The sequence below is a fragment of the Dermochelys coriacea genome, chromosome 2 (assembly GCF_009764565.3).
Source record: "Dermochelys coriacea isolate rDerCor1 chromosome 2, rDerCor1.pri.v4, whole genome shotgun sequence".
Taxonomy (NCBI): domain Eukaryota; kingdom Metazoa; phylum Chordata; order Testudines; family Dermochelyidae; genus Dermochelys; species Dermochelys coriacea.
The window spans coordinates 178,073,635-178,093,639 of record NC_050069.1 but is presented as its reverse complement, the minus strand read 5'-3'; the positions used below and the strand labels follow the sequence as shown (position 1 = coordinate 178,093,639).

At 40.9% G+C, this 20,005-nt stretch overlaps 1 protein-coding gene across 14 annotated transcripts in view; it reads left to right on the top strand.

Moving 5' to 3' along the window:
- The window catches only part of SUGCT (succinyl-CoA:glutarate-CoA transferase), a 483,091-nt gene that overhangs the window by 95,445 nt on the left and 367,641 nt on the right, over positions 1–20,005 (top strand). For all 14 annotated transcript variants that reach the window (XR_006279193.1, XR_006279194.1, XM_043508703.1 and 11 more), the window contains one exon: positions 6,517–6,612. Coding sequence is in view for 12 of the 14 variants with exons in the window: in XM_043508703.1 (XP_043364638.1) it covers positions 6,517–6,612 (96 nt within the window). In the remaining 2 variants the exon portion in view is untranslated. The remainder of the gene's footprint in view (positions 1–6,516; positions 6,613–20,005) is intronic.

The following is a 20,005-nucleotide window of genomic DNA, read 5'->3' as shown; positions in this document are numbered from 1 at the left end:
TGATCATCTAGTCTGACCACCTGCATGACGCAGGCCACGGAATCTCACCCACCCACTCCTGTTACAAACCCGTAACTTATGTCTGAGCTATTGAAGTCCTCAAATCATGGTTTAAAGACTTCAAGGTGCAGAGAATGTTCCAGCAAGTGACCTGTGCCCCACGCTGCAGAGGAAGGCGAAAAACCCCCAGGGCTTCTGCCAATTTGCCGTGGGGGAAAATTCCTTCCCGACCCCAAATTTGGTGATCAGCTAAATGCTGAGCATGTGGGCAAGACTCACCCGCCAGACACCCAGGAAAGAATTCTCTGTAGTAACTCAGATCCCACTCCATCTAACATCCTATCACAGGCCATTGGGCATATCTACCGCTAGTAGTCAAAGATCAATTAATTACCAAAATTAGACTCTCCCATCATCTCATCTCCTCCATAAATTTATCAAGCTTCCCTTGGAAGGTTGTTCCAGAACTTCACTCCTCTGATGGTTAGAAACCTTCATCTAATTTCAAGTCTAAACATCCTGATGGCCAGTTTATATCCATTTGTTCTTGTGTCCACATTGGTACTGAGCTTAAATAATTCTTCTCCCTCCATGATATTTATCCCTCTGATATATTTATAGATAGCAATCATATCTTCTCTCAGCCTTCTTTTAGTTAGGCTAAACAAGTTCCTTGGGTCTCCTTTCATAAAACAGGTTTTCCATTCCCCAAATTATCCTAATAGCCCCTCTCTGTACCTGTTCCAGTTTAAATTCATCTTTCTTAAACATGGAGACCAGAACTGCACACAATATTCCAGATGAGGTCTCACCAGTGCCTTGTATAATGGTACTAACACCTCCTTATCTCCACTGGAAATACCTCGCCTGATGAATCCCAAGACTGCATTAGCTTTTTTCATGGCCATATCACATTGGCAGCTCATAGTCATCCTGTGATCAACCAATACTCGGAGGTCCTTCTCCTCCTCTGTTACTTCCAAGTAATGCGTCCCCAGTTTGTAACATAAATTCTTGTTATTAATCCCTAATTAATCTCACCTTGCACTTTTCACTATTAAATTTCATACTATTACTATTCCTCCAGTGGCCCTTGCACCCCAACTTCTGCACTCCCTGCCTGTGCCATATGGGGAAACTGATGTGGATGCATGGAGCAGCTAGCATTGCTGCTCCCTCCTGCGCTCCAGTGCTGCTGCTCCACGCACCCCTAGGGGGCTGTGAGGCGGGGAGTGAGAAGCGATGTCAGGGCTCCCTGCATCTCGATCACTTTCCCCACCTGGGCTGCGTATGGGGAGGACAGCAGAGCAGCAGCTCCTGATGTTCGCCTCACAGCATAGCCCAAGTGGGGAAAGTGACCTGGATGCACGGAGTGCTTGGTGTTGCTCCTTGCTCCCTCCCTCACAGCCCCCTAGTGGGGTGCGGAGGAATGTTGGGGGAGGGGAGAAGCAGTATCTCTGTATTGCCACTCGTCCCTCCCCATCCCCATTCCTCCGTCAGGAGGAAGCAGGCAGAAAAAAGCAGGAAGTGGGCACCCCCCATCCCTCCATGGCACTTCCCTGCCAGCCAGGAGCAGTTTCTGATTTTATACCAGCAGTGAGCACTTATGTGCTGTTGCACTTATGTCCCTCTTGACCATGGCGCCCCTGGGCGGTTATCCAGGTGGCCCACCCCTAAGGCCCGCCCTGACACCTGTCAGGGATGGTCTGGGTATACTTGTTCCTGCCTCAGTAAGGGGGGCGGGAATTGATGGCCTCTCAAGGGCCCTTCCAGCCCCACATTTCTATGATTCTAAGAGAGGAGTAGCTTTTAAATCTAATGAATTTGTTAAAGATGTATAATTGAAGTAGCAAAGTGGTTAGGAGCTCATGCAGTTAAACACTTCACATTTATTGCATAAAACATAAAGCATTGAAGAGCTAAATTGGATGTGTTCTAAGACAGCGTTATTTGTATAATCATGAAACTTTCACCTAGGATTTTCAAAGGGGCTTCGGGGACTTAGGTGCCCAACTCATACAGAAAGTTAATGGGAGATGAGCACCTAACTCCCATAGGCCCCATTTGAAAATCCCAGTCTCAAGTAATTCAAACCCCGATTAAGCAAGGTATTTGGGCATTTGTGCAACTTTAACCCTAAAAGTAGTTTGAGTTCAGTGGGATTATTCATGTGTTAAAAATTATGCATGTGCTTAAGTACCTTGCTGAATCGGGGCCTCAGCTGGTGTGGGGGCAACATCTAGCTCCAAGTGCATTGAGGCTCTACTAAGCTGCACAGGGTTCCTGCCTCCCCCTTGGACTCGTTGCCGACACAAACCTCTTTGCCCAGCAGCTTTGCTGGTGGAGATCCAGTCAGTACTGAGGAAGGTTGTCAATAATCCTTCTTGTGTTTTATATTTCTTTTTCTTCTCTACTGTAGTGAGCACAAGTGCCTGTGGACATGAATGAGTGTGAATTTGTTAGTGCTAGAACAGTTGTATTCATCTGTTAGAATCATAGAATTGTAGGTCTGGAAGGGACCTCGGGAAGTCTTCTAGTCCAGTTCCCTGCACTTATGGCAGGACTAAGTATTATCTAGACCATCCCTAACCTGCTCTTAAAAATTTCCAATGATGGAGATTCCACAACCTCCCGAGGTACTTTATTCCAGTTCTTAACTACCTTGACTGTTAGGAAGTTTTTCCTAATGTCTAACCTAAACTGTCCTTGCTGCAATGTAAGCCCGTTGCTTCTTGTCCTGTCCTCCGAGGTTAATGAGAATAATTTACCTCCTTCCTGCTTGTAACAACCCTTTATGTGTGTGAAAACTGTTATCATGCCCCCTCTCAGTCTTCTCTTCTCCAGACTAAACAAACCCCATTTTTTCAGTCTTCCCTCATAGACCATGTTTTCTAGACCTTTAATCATTTTTATTACTCTTCTCTGGACTTTCTTCAGTTTGTCCACATCTTTCCTGAAATGTGACACTCAGAACTGGATACAGTATTCCAGTTCAGGCCTAATCAGCGCAGACTAGAGTGGAGGAATTCCTTCTCGTGTCTTGCTTACAACACTCCTGCTACATCCCAAAATAATGTTTGCTTTTTTTGCAACAGTGTTACACCTGTTGACTCATATTTAGCTTGTGATCCGCTCTGTCCCTCAGAACCCTTTCTGCTGTACTCTTTCCTAGGCAGTCATTTCCTGTTTTATATGTGTGCAACTGATTGTTCCCTGCTAAGTGGAGTACTTAGTACTTTGCACTTGTCCATATTGAATTTAATTCTGTTTACTTCAGACCATTTCCTCAGTTTGTCCAGATCATTTTGAATTTTAATCCTATCCTCCAAAGCTTTTGTAACCCCTCCCAACTTGATATCATCCACAGACTTATAAGTGTACTCTCTATGCCATATTCTAAATCATTGGTGAAGATATTGATCAGAACTGATCCCTGTGGGAAACCACCCGTTATGCCCTTCCAGCTTGACTGTGCACCACTGATAGCTAGTCTCTGGGAATGGTTTTTCAACCAGTTATGCACCTGTCTTCTAGTAACTCCAGCTAGGTTGTATTTCCCTAGTTTGTTTGAGATGGTCATGCAAGACAGTATCGAAAGCCTTACTAAAGTCAAGTGTACCACATCAATACTGCTTCCCTCTGATCCACAAGGCTTGTAACTCTGTTAAAAAAAAGCTATTAGGTTGGTTTGACATTTTTTATTATTGACAAATCCATGCTGATTGTTACTTATCACCTTACTATATTCTAGTTATTTTGCAAATTGATTGCTTAATTATCATCTTTCTGGGTACTGAAGTTAAGGGTACTGAAGTTAAGCTGACTGGTCTGTAATTGCCCAGGTTGTCCTTATTCCCCTTTTTATAGTTTGGCACTATATTTTCCCTTTTCTGGTCCTTTGGAATCTCTCGTTTTCCATGACTCTTCAAATATAATTACTAAGGCTCAGATATCTCCTCAGTCAGCTACTTGAATATTCTAGGAGGTATTTCATTAGGTCCTGGTGATTTGAAGACATCTAACTTGTCTAAGTAATTTTTAACTCGTTCTTTCCTTATTTTAGCTTCTGACCCTACCTCATTTTCACTGGCATTCACTGGGAAAAATTGGAAGACACTGTAAAAAAAAAAAAAAAAAATTTAAAAGCACTCTCTCTCTCTCTCTTTTGTAACTTCCAATAAGTTGAAAAATATTTGTTTTATGAAACTGATATTACGGGTGAAGGGGGAATTGAAATCCTGGCCCCATTAAAGTCAAAGGCAGAATCCCTAATGACTTCAGCAGGGCCAGGATTTAACTCAGAATGTCCTACCTAGAATTCAACAAGATAGTTTCCAAAGGGAAATGTTAGTTCTGTGAAAAGTTAAATGTCTGTGTGTAAAATAAGTCTTGGTTGCAAGCTTAATTGTCGTGGCCCGTATTATACATCTCACCTACAACTGAAATGCAGACACCTCTTGGGGTGAAACACTGCAAAAGACTAACTTTGTACCATAACAGAATAAAACATTTTGGGACAAGAATATGGTAAGAATTCCATAATCATTTGCAATTGCAGAAGGAATTTTGCTAGGGAAATTGGAAAATGTACAAGATATTGGGGCTAAAATACCTACTTTTCACAAGTCCTCAGAACACTGGTTTTATGTCTCATCCAAAAGACACCTGTAACAACACAGTGTTTCTTCACATGTTGTTGGGACATGAGTTGTGAACCAGAGGGAGGAATATCACCTACTGAATCACCAGTGTCAATTCGTGCATCACCTAGGTTTTCCATGGGAGGCAGGGTGTCTCCTATTGAAATACTGACTAGCTTTTGTTTGCCTTTTAGACGTGTTGAGGTCACAGTCAGATGATGTGGGTTGTAGCTGAAATCTAGTTATGGTATCCTTTCTGGGCAGCACATGCATAATAAAAACACAGTCTTTTACAAAATGTATAGAGAATTGTATTGTATTTGTAGTTGGATTTATGTGGGTGACCAAAGCTTTTTGGCAGGTAACTGAACACTCAACTGGTTTATATTTTCCTGTGTTTTCTGCTGGGCTGCTTTATGAGTGAATTAGGCTGCGTGTCTTGCTTGGGCTGCAATTTCACCATTCTCTTGCTTCTCTCTTTAAATATAAAAGGACAAGTACTAGCTGTCCTTTCAGGGTGTGTGGGAAAAGAGGCAACTAGAAGAGTAACTGGAGAGAGAGTTGTAGCATCTTGCTTCCAAGTGCTCTATAATTCATGGTATTGCATAACGTTATATTGGGTGGAGCTTGAGGTAAATATCATCATGAGCTATGTGCTTTAGTGCAGACCATACTAATCCATTTGCATCCCCTTTACACACCCTTCCTGTTGCTTCTCTTAGCTGTAATTTGTATGGGTAGTTGCCAAGGGCTCATGGTAATTGGAATACAGACTCAAAATATCTATAACCATTTTGAAAACAGTGTTAATTGGCACACATCTGGGGAAAAAGCTGAAGAAAATCAGAATTTGGCCCAAAGAATATTATGCTCTATTGTCTAAAATAAACCGTTGTTATTAAAATGACTCATTATTAGTAATTTAAAGAGTATTTTTTGAAAAGGTTAGTCTGAAATTACATAGCCTTCACATTACCTTGATGAAAGTAATGTTCTAATGTATTGTTTGGCTTGCAGACATATAGTTACAAACTTAATAGTCACATCCTGCATTCTTCCAATTAGTGGCAAATCTGCCATTAATTGCAAGAGAACCTCTGATTTTCAGGCATGACCACATCATAGATGTTAACCTTCTCCTCCCTCCCCCCTAAAATACACTTTTGCTGTTATAAAGTGCAGATTACTTTCAGATTCACCCCCTCAGACTCTGGGTACTAAATTTAGCATGCCATATTTTTCAACTTTGTCTTTGAGTAACAACTTGATAAATCTCCTCATCTTCTGATGGCAAATGATTTATTGAGATTTGCTGCATAATTAATATTACAGATCATGTGGTGAGTGGTAGAATCCTGAAATATCTTCTCTGGCTTAGCCTGTGTAGTAGAAGGAGAAGGATGGGGAAGAGAAAAGGATAATCCTGTGATGGGGAAGGATAGTTTTGTGACTTAAGCATAGGAATGAGAGTCAGGAAATGTGGGTTTTATTCCCAGTTCTGTCACTGCTTCCTGTCTGGCTTTGGGCAAGTCATTGCAGCTTTCTTTGCCTCAGTTGATCATGCTGTAAAATAGTCATGATAATACTGCCTGACTTCACAGGGTTGTGTGATGCTTAGTTTGCCCATACTTTTAAATTACTTTGAAGTGCTATAGAAGCACTAAGTGTTGTTTGTTAGAATTAATTGGTATTGGTTACTTTGCCTGTTCATTGAGTTGCACTTACTCACACAAGTCATTCCATTGACTATATGGAATCTATATGAAATGTGAATTAAAGTAAAATGACAGTGTCTGACAGACTGAAAAAAAATCAAAGAAAATGCCAGGAAAGGTTCATGTCTCCCTGAATATTTGTCCTTTACCTCTTCTTGCAGGTTGCATGTCTTACCCATATAGCAGCTAATTACCTTAATTGCAAAATGGAAGCAAAGCGGTGGGGTACGGCTCATGGCAGTATTGTTCCTTATCAGGTAAGCAGATAACAGAGGATGTATTTTGTGCTTGTAATCTGTGGTTTTGGATAATATGGTATTGGGAAAAGATTTACTCTTGCTGTGACCTACAGTATTCTGTAATGCATCAGTGTCCGGCTAGAACAAGGCTTTATTGTTCATTTTAGATTTTGCATATTTCTTCATCAGTGGGTAGGGTAGATTAGTAACAGGATACTGAAAAAGATCAAAGGTGTTTGCTGAAATTGTATGATTTTAAAACTTGATTGTTTTTCACCTGAGAGAGGCACTGAGCACAGCTATTTATAAGAAGAAAAAAAAGATTTGTATTGCATGCTAATTATTGAACCAAACTTTATCACCACTGAATGCCAGTATCTTTTCCTTGTGTCTCTGTATGAATGATATGAAGGGGTTATGGTGGTCCAGAGGTCCCACAACATTTAGGTAGCTTCCACTGACTTTGCTAACAGCTACTCTTATCTTGTGTGTGTTTTGAGGGGGTGGAGGAAGAGGAATAAGTGCCCATGTGTGGTATTTTTTTTTATTGGGAGTTCAGAAGCTGCTGGTATTTTGCTAGTGGTTGAAGATACTTGGAATAACATGATGCCATTTCCATAAATGAGCACACTCTGATCTTTCTAAGAATTGCATCTGTCCAGTACTGAGAACTCTGCCAGTAATCACAGAATAACCATTTGCTAGCAGATCATTTGCTTGTCTTGGTGGCAGTGTTAATGTGAAGATCAGCACTTAAATTTAATAAAAAGGATCTGCTGTCTCAGCTCTGGGAACAAATTCTGTGGTTAAGGTGTAACTGTAGATGCACTGAGTGCTTATGTGGGCTTGAACAGTAAGACTTTTCCCTGCGCTCGTCCACTGCAAATGGAAAATTTAAAAATAGAAATACAGAGTTTTTTTTATGGATAAATCAACCTATCCATATATCAGTAGAGCATTAATACATCCTTCTGTATTTTTATAGAGCTCGGCCAAACCCGTAACTTTTGATCCAACCGCTTTTGAACTCCAGTTCATATTGCTATGGGTTGGGTTAAACCTCATTGATACTGGGGAATGTAACTACCACCCTTCATTTAGGATAGCTGTAAGAAGCCAGTAAGCTCCTTTAGGTAACCAGGAAGCTGAAACAGAAGAAGCCTCCATTCTCAAAGACAGACATATATCACAGCCTAAAACATAGGCATGTGCAAGGCACGGATGGGTGGAGAGTTTTTGCTGACTGCTATTTTGTGAAGGTGGTATGTCTGTGAGAGGAATGGTAGTAAGAGCAGAGATGCTGAGAGACAAGGTAGCATCAGATGCAGCCTGAACAAACACTGGGAGCGTGGCCGTGAGAAAAGCTAAGAGAGAGAGTTTTTGGGTAGAGTTCTGGTGAAAAGGGGCTTAGAGCCATGAGCAAAGAAATGGTCTTTTGTTGTTTGATTTCTTTTGTGTTCAGGAAAACAGGAATTTGTACATTCTTTTAAAATAAAAAGTATCGCATCAAAGAAACACCTGACTTCTTCATCAATTTCTCCTCCTAATTGGGAAAAAACCTGCAAAACCCAAGCTACTTGGGTCAAAGGGCGTAGCAGTATAAAAACGAAAACCCGATCCAAATGACACTGGGTTTACTTAAGTAAAACCAAAACCTGACTACCTAAAACATTTTCTTTACCCTCCTGAGGTAGGATACTTTGGATAAAATGGAACTTGGATCCATTCACCTAGTTTTGCTCTTGCTTTTTTGCACAGCCAAAACCTAACTGAGATCTTGCAAAAGGAAGACACAAACATGGCTACAGAGCATAAAGAATAAGAGAAGTTTTATTATCCCTCTTCGCTTATGAGCACAAAGTTAATCTATTTAGGATGCAATGATCATAGGATAAATATGGATTTTGTTTAAATGTAGTCTAAAATATTAGTGGAAGAGTTATATTCTGGTCTACTTTCAATTGTTAAAAAGTATTTGGGGAATGTTCTTGTGGATTAACTGTATAATTATAAATAATATTTTAATATTATAAGAAATCTTAATCTAATTAGAGTTCTCTATTTTTTGAGCTAGTAATTTATGGTGGGAGTGCTGTGGTTTTCCAGTGCTTTAGATGGATCATCTGCTAACTTTCCACTAGTGAAACAACTGTGGTTGAAACCATGAGAATTTTTACTTTCTAGAACTTTTTCCTTTGTACTTACATGGCTCTTTCTATTCAAGGACTGCAAAGTGCTTTAGAAATATTAATTAATTATACCTCGCAGCACTGCTGTGAGGTAAATTTTATTGCATATTATTTACAGATGGATACACTGAGACACAGGGAGGCTAAGTGGTCCAGATTACATAGGTAATTAGAGCAGAGCTTGGAGTAGAACACCGGAACCTGGATTTTTGGTCCCCAGTCTTAACTATTAGAAATATAGCCTTTCACTTCCTAGAATAATGTGCAAAGTTTTGAAGTGTTAATCCTTCCAGAGAAATGTTTGTTTTCAAACATTTTGAGCTAATTAAATATAACTTAGTTAAATAATAAAAAGCCCATTTCCAAAAATTTCATTCTGTTTCAGAAAATCTGTTTTTTTCTAAGAAAATCTGTTTTTTTTCTTCTTCTTGGGACGGTGGACTTTTTTTTAAATTTGGCATATATGTCTTCAGACAGGCAGTAAATTACAAGTTTGAAGTGATGTGGAGTTTGTTACAGTACTGTAAAAATGTTGTTAAATCATGGCACATTAGGTAACCTTGGGACTCTCTCTTTCAACAGATGTTGAAGATTTTAAAGCCAAAATGTAAACAATTTACAACATCTGAATCTCTATGTATGATAGAATTCTGACCACAGTCACATCATAGTATTGACCAAAGCAACCCTTATTTAATTAGAACGTTTGAATGTGTGTGTAATTAGCAAGTGTATTTGTGTTAATTGATGCCTGTGTATTCTAGGTTTCAGAGTAGCAGCCGTGTTAGTCTGTATTCGCAAAAAGAAAAGGAGTACTTGTGGCATCTTAGAGACTAACAAATTTATTAGAGCATAAGCTTTCTTCATCGGATGTATTCTAGGGCTTCTTTGATGAATGCATTCAGCTGTGTGTATCAAGTGTCCTCGTGATTCCTATTTCATTAACCTGAAATCTCATGATTTGGCCAGGGTATCCTTTGTCAGTGGTTTATTTGTTCCTATGTACAGAGACAAATTTACTCTGAGTATGCCTGTGCAATCCTACTTCATTCAGAAGGGCTGCTGAATTGTAACTTAGACCATAATTTGACCCCAAATGTGTTGTTTAAAAAAAAAAACCCTTCCCAAGTATAATATATGAATAGATAATATTGTATTATAATGTATGGACTTCTATTCTAATTCTCAAACACAGGGTTATTATAAATTTCTTCATAGTTTAATTCAATACAACTGAATGATTCACTTATTAACGACTGTGCTCATTAGCATATATCAAAATTGTTCCTGGGAGCTAAAGAAGCGAGAGGCTTAGCTTCGATCTTCTAAGCATGTTTTATCATTAGGAGTAGTTTGATTGGGAAGTATCTGGTAGGTCTTGATGGGTATAATATAGGAGATAGAGGTGAAAAGGAAAGACATGCTATGTTAAATTTCAGAGCATTAACTCTCACACCTCCCTTAAGCCACTAATGAGATTTGGATGTTGATGCTCCTGTAGTTCAAAAGGCAAAATGGTCTCTATTAAGGACAAGATAGTTCAGGCAGTGAGAGGTTTTTAAAACCACAGTCACCTCCAAAGCTGCAAATAAAGGGCCCAGTCCTCACGTGATTTGACCCAGAGGTTTTTGTTTAGAGCCTTACAAGAAACCATGCTTGTCTTCTGAATGATTAACTTAATTTGTTTAAGTTTTCATTTACCAAAGAGGAAGAGAGAGCAAAGGTGTTGGGAGGTAGGAAATATCAACTGGATTTTTTTTTCAAGTTGTATGTTTAAAACAATACATATCATGTTTGAAAATTTTTCTTCAGGTTCAAAATAATTTTTATCTAATGAAGCTATGCTTACATTTTACATTTTTTGTTGTGAATAAAGGATCCTTTAATGTTTTTACTTATTAAAAAAAAATCTTGTGTTAATGATAAACTAGGTAGAAAAGTGGGTGGGATACAAAATTTGCTCCGTTCCTGGACTATTTTTTTCCTGTGGGTTTTTGTTTGTTTGTGTTAAATGTCCTATTTAAAATAAGATGCTATATAGCAAGAGCTATAACATTTTTGAAATCCCAGTTCCCAGATTGGGCCACAGATCTATAACAAAATAGAGGGCAAGAATGTTGCCACTTTTTCTGAGTGGACATTGGTCAGTCTAGATGGGATTTTACTTCCATGCAAAGACAACAAGTGACCAATACAAGTGCACAGTTTGAGGGCAAACACATGTTGCCTTAAGGTTCGTCATTTATTCTGTCCGTTTTGAGACCAATTTGAGTATCTAAGTTCTGTCTTGCTTGCTTGCTGTCCACCAGCATCTTTATGGAATGGCTGTCTGAGCTCCTCTTCTGCTAACAGTCCCTCTCAAGGTGCCAATAAGGCTCTCAGTTATGTGTTTAAATTCTGATTTTATAATGCTAATCTGGAACCCTGATCTCTCCAGAGCTATTGCAGTGACAATATTGCAGACAAAAATTAAGATAATGACCAACTTTATGGCACTGCCAACACCCCATTATTAGTATAAAGCCAGCAGACAATCCAAATAATGATCTTGAATCAAACCCTTCATTTGCTGCCCCTTGATCCACTTTAACAGCTTGTGAAATGAGGTGCATTTTGCAGTGTACCAGGAAGATTAAAAAAATGCAGGCTTAATGGACCAAGGAGGGAAGTGAATTCCAAAGATGCGAGGACCCTTCCTGGGGAATGCTTTGCCATGAGCCCTCTCGCATTTAAACTGATGGGGTTCCAATCTGAATACCTCCACTGTTCCAATAATAATAATAATATTTTGTGGAGGGTGGGCAACCTGTGGCCCATCAGGTTAATCTGATTGCGGGCTGCAAGACATTTTGCTGACATTGACCATCTGCAGGCGCGGCCCCCCACAGCTCCCAGTGGCCGCAGTTCACCGTTCCAGATCAATGAAAGCTGTAGGAAGCGGCAGCCAGCACATCTCTGTGGCCTGCCGCTTTCCGCAGCTCCCATTGGCTAGGAATGGGAGCCACTGGAAGCTGCGGGGTGCCGTGCCTGCGGACGGTCAATGTCAGCAAAATGTCTCGCGGCCCTCAATCAGATTACCCTGATGGGCAGCATGTGGCCCGTGGGCTGCAGGTTGCCCACTACTCTTGTAAGCTGTTGACACATTTATATGTTAAAGTCAAAACCTTGAATTCTATACTGACACACTCAGTGGCAACCAGTACAGTTTCTGGGGCACTGATGTGATGTGTTCCCTGAATGAAAAAATTTCAATATTTAGGCAGTTGCATTCTGCACGAGCTTCAGTTTCCAAATTTTTACACCAAGTAGCATCATCATTATTATTATCATCTTTGTTACCATAGCACCTAGAAACTCTAGCTATGGACCAGGACCCCATAGTGCTAGGCACTGTACAAACAGAAAATAAAGAGACACTCCTTGCCCCAAAGAGCTTACAATCTAAGTGTAAGACAAGAGACAACAGATAGATACAGACAGACTGATGCGGGAGTACAAAGAAGTAGGTCAGCATGTGAGACAGTCATATAGCCTCCTGATGTAGCATCAGCATTACAGTAATGTAATGTCAAAGTGGCAAAGAAGTATCTAATTGTAGCAATGGCTGTATCCAAAAAGAAAAGGCACACTCTTCTAGCCAATCTCAGATGGAAATGTGCCCTCGACCACACTTGTTACCAGAGTATCCAGGAGTAACCCAGGATCTTAATAAAGCACCCAGATTTTGAATTTTTGTTGAAATGTATGAACTTTCTCCCTCAGTCAAGGTGATAAGATTTTTGCCAGTTCTAGCTGCTTTACCAAACCAATAATATTATCTCAGTCTTATTCGGATTGCATCTGAGATGCAGCCCACCACTGAGTCATTTGTTCCAAAGCATCTGTCAGGACAGATAAGATGGAGATCTAGAGAAGCATGATATGAGTATTTACATGATGCCTTTTAGCATGCTTGTCAGCACTCCAGTGGCCACTCCAACTCTAACACTCATAGCACTCTGGCTAAAGTCCTTGTCCATAGGGAAACTTTCAATGAAATATAGGCTCATTGTTCATGCCTTTATTGGTAAATGTTTCTGGAGTACCATTTGACCAAGTCCTTAAAGATCTCCCAACGAATTTAAAAAACAAACAAACAAAACAAAACAACCCCTCCACTACTAGATCTTATTTCCATCTCAAACTTATCTTTAGATATTGTCATGTTTTCATTGTACAAACCAGGAAGAAGAGATGCTACAAAGCAAGGGAATCAGTAAGAGTATGTCTACAATGCAGTGTAAGTCCAGGGTTTGAGCTCCAGCTCAAGCCAAACCACTCTTCTGTCAACACACAAATAGTGCTAAGGATCCCACTGAGGTGGAGGGTCCGAGTCTGAGTCCAGCTGAGACTCAGGGTTCAAGCCCTATTGCATTGCAGTGTAGATGCAGCCTTGCTGGCTTCATGCTCTAGGAGTCCACCAAAAGTGTCCCATGGGCCAGCTTTTTTTGACATCTGGACAGTCAAGTTTTCCCACACTGCACCATGAATAAAGGACTTTTAGCAGCCACATTTTGGGATGGCACTAGGAAGTCTGGGACTGGAATATGGGTGGTTGGACTTGAGCCCACATAATGCTGTATAGATGGTGGAAACCCAGGTTGGCATCCAAGGTTCAACAATTCCTAAGCTGGGGTTACAAGAGTGCAGATGCTCAAGCCCTAAGTTAACAAACACACAGTCTGTTAACTCAAGTTTTACTAACTCTGGTCTTACCCTGAAGTCTAGACATACCATTAGAGGCCAATGTTGCAGGGTGCTGTCACACACACATAGAGACAATTGCAGTCACCTTCATAGGTTTCAGAGTAGCAGCCGTGTTAGTCTGTATTCGCAAAAAGAAAAGGAGTACTTGTGGCACCTTAGAGACTAACAAATTTATTAGAGCATAAGCTTTCGTGAGCTACAGCATCCGATGAAGTGAGCTGTAGCTCACGAAAGCTTATGCTCTAATAAATTTGTTAGTCTCTAAGTCACCTTCATGGAATCATAGAAGATTAGGGTTGGAAGAGACCTCAGGAGGTTATCTAGTTCAACCCCCTGGTCAAAACAGGACCAACCCCAACTAAATCATCCCAGCATGGGCTTTGTCAAGCTGGGCCTTAAAAACCTCTAAGGATGGAGATTCCACCGCCTCCCTAGGTAACCCATTCCAATTTTTCACTACCCTCCTAGTGAGATGGTGATTCCTAATATCCAACCTAGACCTCCCCTACTGCAACTTGAGACCATTGCTTCTTGTTCTGTCATCTGCCACCACTGAGAACAGCCTAGCTCTGTCCTCTTTGGAACCCCGCTTCAGATAGTTAAAGGCTGCTATCAAATCATCCCCTCACTCTTCTCTTCTGTAGACTAAATAAGCCCAGTTCCCTCAGCCTCTCCTTATAAGTCGTCTGCCCCAGCCCCCTAATAATTTTTGTTGCCCTCCGCTGGACTCTCTCCAATTTTTCCACATCCTTTCTGTAGTGGTGGGCCCAAAACTGGATGCAATACTCCAGATTTTGCCTCACCAGTGCCAAATAGAGTGGAATAATCCGTTGATATGCTGGCATTGCTCATAGTAATGCAGCCCAATATGCCGTTAGCCTTCTTGGCAAAAAGGGCACACTGTTGACTCATATCCAGCTTCTCGTCCACTGTAATCCCCAGGTCCTTTTCTGCAGAACGGCCGCTTAGCTAGTCAGTCCCCAGCTTGTAGCGGTGCATGGGATTTTTCCGTCCTAAGTGCAGGACTCTGCACTTTTCCTTGTTGAACCTCATCAGTTGGCCCAATCATCCAATTTGTCTAGGTCACTCTGGCCCCTATCCCTACCCTCCAGTGTATCTGCCTCTCCCCCCAGCTTAGTGTCATTTGCGAACTTGCTGAGGGTGCAATCCATCCCATAAAGCAGCTCATTAATGAAGATGTTGAACAACACTGGCCCCAGGACAGACCCCTGGGGCATTCCGCATGATACTGGCTGCCAACTAGACATTGAACAGTTGATCACTACCCTTTTTTAATTAGTAAACCCACTTCCACTTTTAAATACAGAGGAGCATTCTCTGTTGTGTAAGATCCACTTTCACAAGCAGTTACTATATAGATTTCCTCTGATTTCCTTTTACTCCATATTGTTCATTCATCTGTCTCTCCACATAGTTGCAGTTGAGCAGCTCCTTACGATGCTACCAGTAACAACATTTTCCTCAGATGGAAGAGTCATAGGACCTTTTCAATCTATATCAATTTTCAGAGCACTCTGAATGGTCCCACTCATTGTGTCAGCCCCAGGATGTTCCAGCTGCCTTAGGTTTGGTCAGTTATTGTGTCTGTTGCTTCACAGAATTACTTTCCCTTTATGGATCTGGAAGCTGTTTCTTTGTGCATTCTGATCACTCTTCAAGACTAAAATTATTAATATTTGTATTGTAGTAACACTCAGAGACCCCAGTTAGGGGTTGGAGCTCCACTGTTCTAGACATTGTAAACACCCAAAAAAGAAAAGAGTTCCTGCCCCAAAGAGCTCACAATCTAAGTATATTTTGAGACACAATAGATGGATACAACAAACAGATGGAAGGTGCACAAAGGTAACAATGAGACTGTTATGATCAGCATAATAAGCAGCTGTCACCATATACCAGCCATCTAACCAACAGCATTGCTACATTTTCCTTGGCAACTGCATCTCCAGTTCTGTGCTATGGAATGTCTTACAACTCAGAGAACTTACAAAACTCACGTCAATTGTCCTGTAGTTGCACTCCACAAGAAACAGGGATCAAAGTAATCCTCTACTTCATTGACTGGCTTGTTGGGGCAGTTCTCTCCGGAAGGTGCACACTGCTAAATCTATGTCAGATCCCTCCCTAGAACTTTGTTTATCTGGAGATCTGTTTTTTGTACTTGTCATGGCTTTTCTCTGTAGGCAGGACAACCAAAGTAATGTCAACCATTCAGAAATTTCAAACTGCGCAGCACTGCTTGCTTCACCAGAGAATGCAGCTATGCAACTCTTTTCTATTCTGCTTTGAGTTCATCTTCTCTGGGATCACTTCCATCCTGTGACCCTACAGTTTTTACTACTTTGAGCCAGAATCAGAAAAGACCAGAACTTAGACAATCTGATAAGTTTCCTTCTTTGGGTAAACTTTTCTTCCTTTTGATGGTTCTGGATATTTATTCTGTTAAAGGGCCTCAGTGGATCCTCAGATGGACTGTTCTAACAAAAGATGTGACTCGGTCTGGTACGGAATAGAATTTGTCAGAGGAAATAGCCCTGCTTAGAGTCAAAGCAACATATAAGCATTCTAGAGGAAGGAAACACAGAAAAGTCCTATTAGTTGTACAGGGCTTCTCTTAGGCAACCTTGTGCTAGCCCAGATAGTTACTCAGTTGCAGGCTATTTAAACTACCGCTGGAGACCAACGGTTCCTCATTCCTCTTCAAATGTTGTTCTGGTTAGTGAAAAAGTTCACTGCTCTAGGAGCTGCCCATTTCACATTTAAAAAAAAAATTTAGGCTCAGATGGACAGAGTACAAACTTTGTTCCTCTAAGAAAACGTGGTCTCTTTCCCACAATGATTTCAGTCCCTAATGACAGGTTGGGTATCCTCAACATATGTGTCTCTTCTTGTTCTGTAAATGCTCAGCTCCCCAAGTTTTGCTCCAGCATGGTGTGATTAGCGCATATTGGTCAAACAATTTTTAGTAAAAGTTAAACCTCCTTTTAAGTAAATGATCCATACCCAAAAGCTGAATCTAAGAGTTACAGAAACTTCCCAGAGAAAGAATTTTACCTCCGAGATGGAGGAGGGATGATCACAAAGTTTCTGTGTTGTTCTTATACAAGCTTGTGTAGATGTTCTAGAGCAAGCTCGCAGCAGTTGCAGCTGGTGACAGAACCTCCCATCTCTTCTTGAGAAGTAATCTCACCATGATGTGCATAGAAGTTGTTACAACCTGGCCTAGTATCCCTCTCTATTGATGCCAATCTGTTGCAACTGGACCCCTTCAAGCTGTCCCACGTACTTCCAAGTGAATTGAGTCTGGGTAGAGTCTAGTCACTGTTTTTAGCTCTGGTAGGGTGACCGGGTGTCCGGTTTTTGACCCAGTCCAAAAAGGGATCCTGGCGGCTTCCGTCAGCACTGCTGACTGGGCCATTGACTTGTTGGCGCTGTCACGTAACGGGACTGGCAGGCTCTCTGCTAGCTGCTGTGCCACACAGCTCCCAGGAAGCAGTCGGCATGTCTGGCTCCTCGGCTTAGGGGTGGCCGGGGGGGTTCTGGGTGCTGCCTCACCCGCAGGCGCAGCTCCCATTGGCCAGGGAAGGGTAGGGGACAAACTAGCGCACCAAGCAGGCAGCTGTGGAGGGGTCGTGGTACGTTCCTCTCCCACTGCTGCTGGCCTGCTTGTCCTCCTTGCGTGCCTCTTGTAGCTGGGCTTGAGTTGCGGTGTGTGCCTTGCGGCGAACCCTGGTCTGTCGCCCCATCTCTGACACCCAGGAGTTGGAGGTATGTATCACCATCTCTGAGTGCTGAGAATGAGGCTGCATCCCACCCTGCCCCTCACACCTACTTATCCCAGCCCTCTATCCCTTATAATGCTCTCCCACCCATCCTCTCCACCTCCAAGAGCCGCCACCCCATGTCCCTCACCCCAGCACAGCCCTGCACCCCATTCACCTCCATACGCTGCTGCCCTCCAATTATGTCCCTCTACCCCCCACATCCTCATGCACCTGTAGCCTTCTGCCTCCCCCTGCATCCCCATCCACGCCACATATCCCACACATACACATAGGTGTGTAAGAGACTGTGCGCCTTTGTATAGGGAGATGTTGTATTACCACATGTGTATACCTGTGTGAATAAAATTTGCAGCCTAACTCTTTGACTTTTATTCCTTTTGCTGGCTTGTGCACAAAAAAATTGATGACAAAATATGTGTGTATTCATCCATAACAAGTTTTTAAAAGAGACAGGAACTCTAAAAGAAATGTATTATTTCTTAAAAGGTGAATGTTGTTGGCTAATAATTGCAGAAGAGCCAATGTATAATACATTTCTCCCCACCTTTGTCTAGCTACATTATAAACTCTTTGTTGCAGAGTCTCTCTTTATATGTGTATCTCAAGCATCTACCATCCTTGAGCCTTGAGCTTAGTTGGGGTCTCTAGGCACTAAACAACAATTGTAATAATAAATAAAGTGGAAGTATATGTTTTAGTGCATGTTAGATGAGTACACATGAATACATGTGTGTATCTGCATATACGTGTGGGAGTCCTCTTCTACAGATTTATTTATATGGGTATCTGGACACGTGTACATTTCTGTGGTTGTGCTCTATGGATTTGTATTTGGGCTTTAGAAGTGGGCCTTTAATGGACTCATTGCAGCAGTGATAATGTGTGGTCCTAATGCCACACACAAAATTACTGAGGCTGTCAAGCGATTAAAAAAATTAATCGCAATTAATCACACTGTTAAACAACAATAGAATACCATTTATTTAAGTATTTTTGAATGTTTTCTACACTTTCTAATATACTGATTTCAGTTACAACACAGAATACAAAGTGTACAGTGCTCACTTTATATTTATTTTTGATTACAATATTTGCACTGTAAAAAACAAAAGAAATAGTATATTTCAATTCACCTAATACAAGTACTGTAGTGCAATCTCTTTATAATGAAACTTGAACTTACAAATGTAGAATTATGTACAAAAATAACTGCATTCAAAAATAAAACAATGTAAAATTTTAGAACCTACAAGTCCACTCAGTCCTACCTCAGCCAATCGCTCAGACAAATAAGTTTGGTTACAATTTGCAGGAGATAATGCTTCTCACGTCTTGTTTACAATGTCACCTGCAAGTGAGAACAGGCGTTCGCATGGCACTGTTGTAGCTGGCATTGCAAGGTATTTACTTGCTAGATGCGTTAAAGATTTTGGAAAGTACTTCAGATTCCTAAACCTTGAGTCGAGTGCTGTATCTAGCCTTAGAAATATCACATTGGTACTTTCTTTGCATTTTGTCAAATCTGCTGTGAAAGTGTTCTTAAAACGAACATGTGCTGGGTCATCATCCGAGACTGCTATAATATGAAATATATAGCAGAATGTGGGTAAAACAGAACAGGAGACATTCATAAATTTAGTTCAGTCATAAATTTAAGAGTTCAGTCATAAATTTAATTAACGCATTTTTTTTTAACGAGCGTCATCAGCATGGAAGCATATCCTCTGGAATGGTGGCCGAAGCATGAAAGGGGCATATGGATGTTTAGCATATCTGGCATGAAAATACCTTGCAACACCGGCTACAAAAGTGCTGTGCAAATGCCTATTCTCACTTTCAGATGACGTAAATAAGAAGCGGTCAGCAGTATCTCCTCAAACAAACTTGTTTGTCTTAACAATTGGCTGAACAAGAAGTAGGACTGAGTGGACTTGTAGGCTCTAAAGTTATACAGTTTTGTTTCTGAGTGCAGTTATGTAACAAAAAATTTACATTTGTAAATTACACTTTCACAATAAAGAGATTGCAATACAGTACTTGTAGGAGGTGAACTGAAAATACTATTTCTTTTGTTTATCATTTTTACCGTGCAAATATTTGTAATAAAATAATATAATATATACACTTTGTATTCTGTGTTTTAATAGAAAATAGAAATCAATATATTTGAAAATGTAGAAAAACATCCACAAATATTTAATAAATTTCAATTAGTATTCTATCGTTTAACAGTGCGATTAATCACGATTAATTTTTTGAGTTAATTGCGTAAGTTAACTGTGATTAATCGACAGCCCTAAAAATTACAATAACTTCAGTGAACAAAAATCATGGAGCTGGTTACAAAAAATGGGAAGGGGGCGGGAAAGAATCATGAAAACTTTTGTGAAATTTAGTTTTTTAAAAAATTACCCTTTTTGACTATTTTGCTGTCAGCTCTAGCGTCCTGTAACAAATAAAACCTGAAATTAGCATAATACATCTGTCAAAACAATAAATATGCCTATTTGCGCCTTGCAGTGAAAATGAGTATGTGAGCGAGGGTAGGGGAGAGCAAGCGATGGGGGGGGGATATGGACTGAGCGGTGGTGGGGCTTCACAAAGGGCGTGCAGTGGGCGGGGCAAGGGTGTTCAGTTTTCTGGAATTAGAAAGTTTGCAACCCTAAGCTC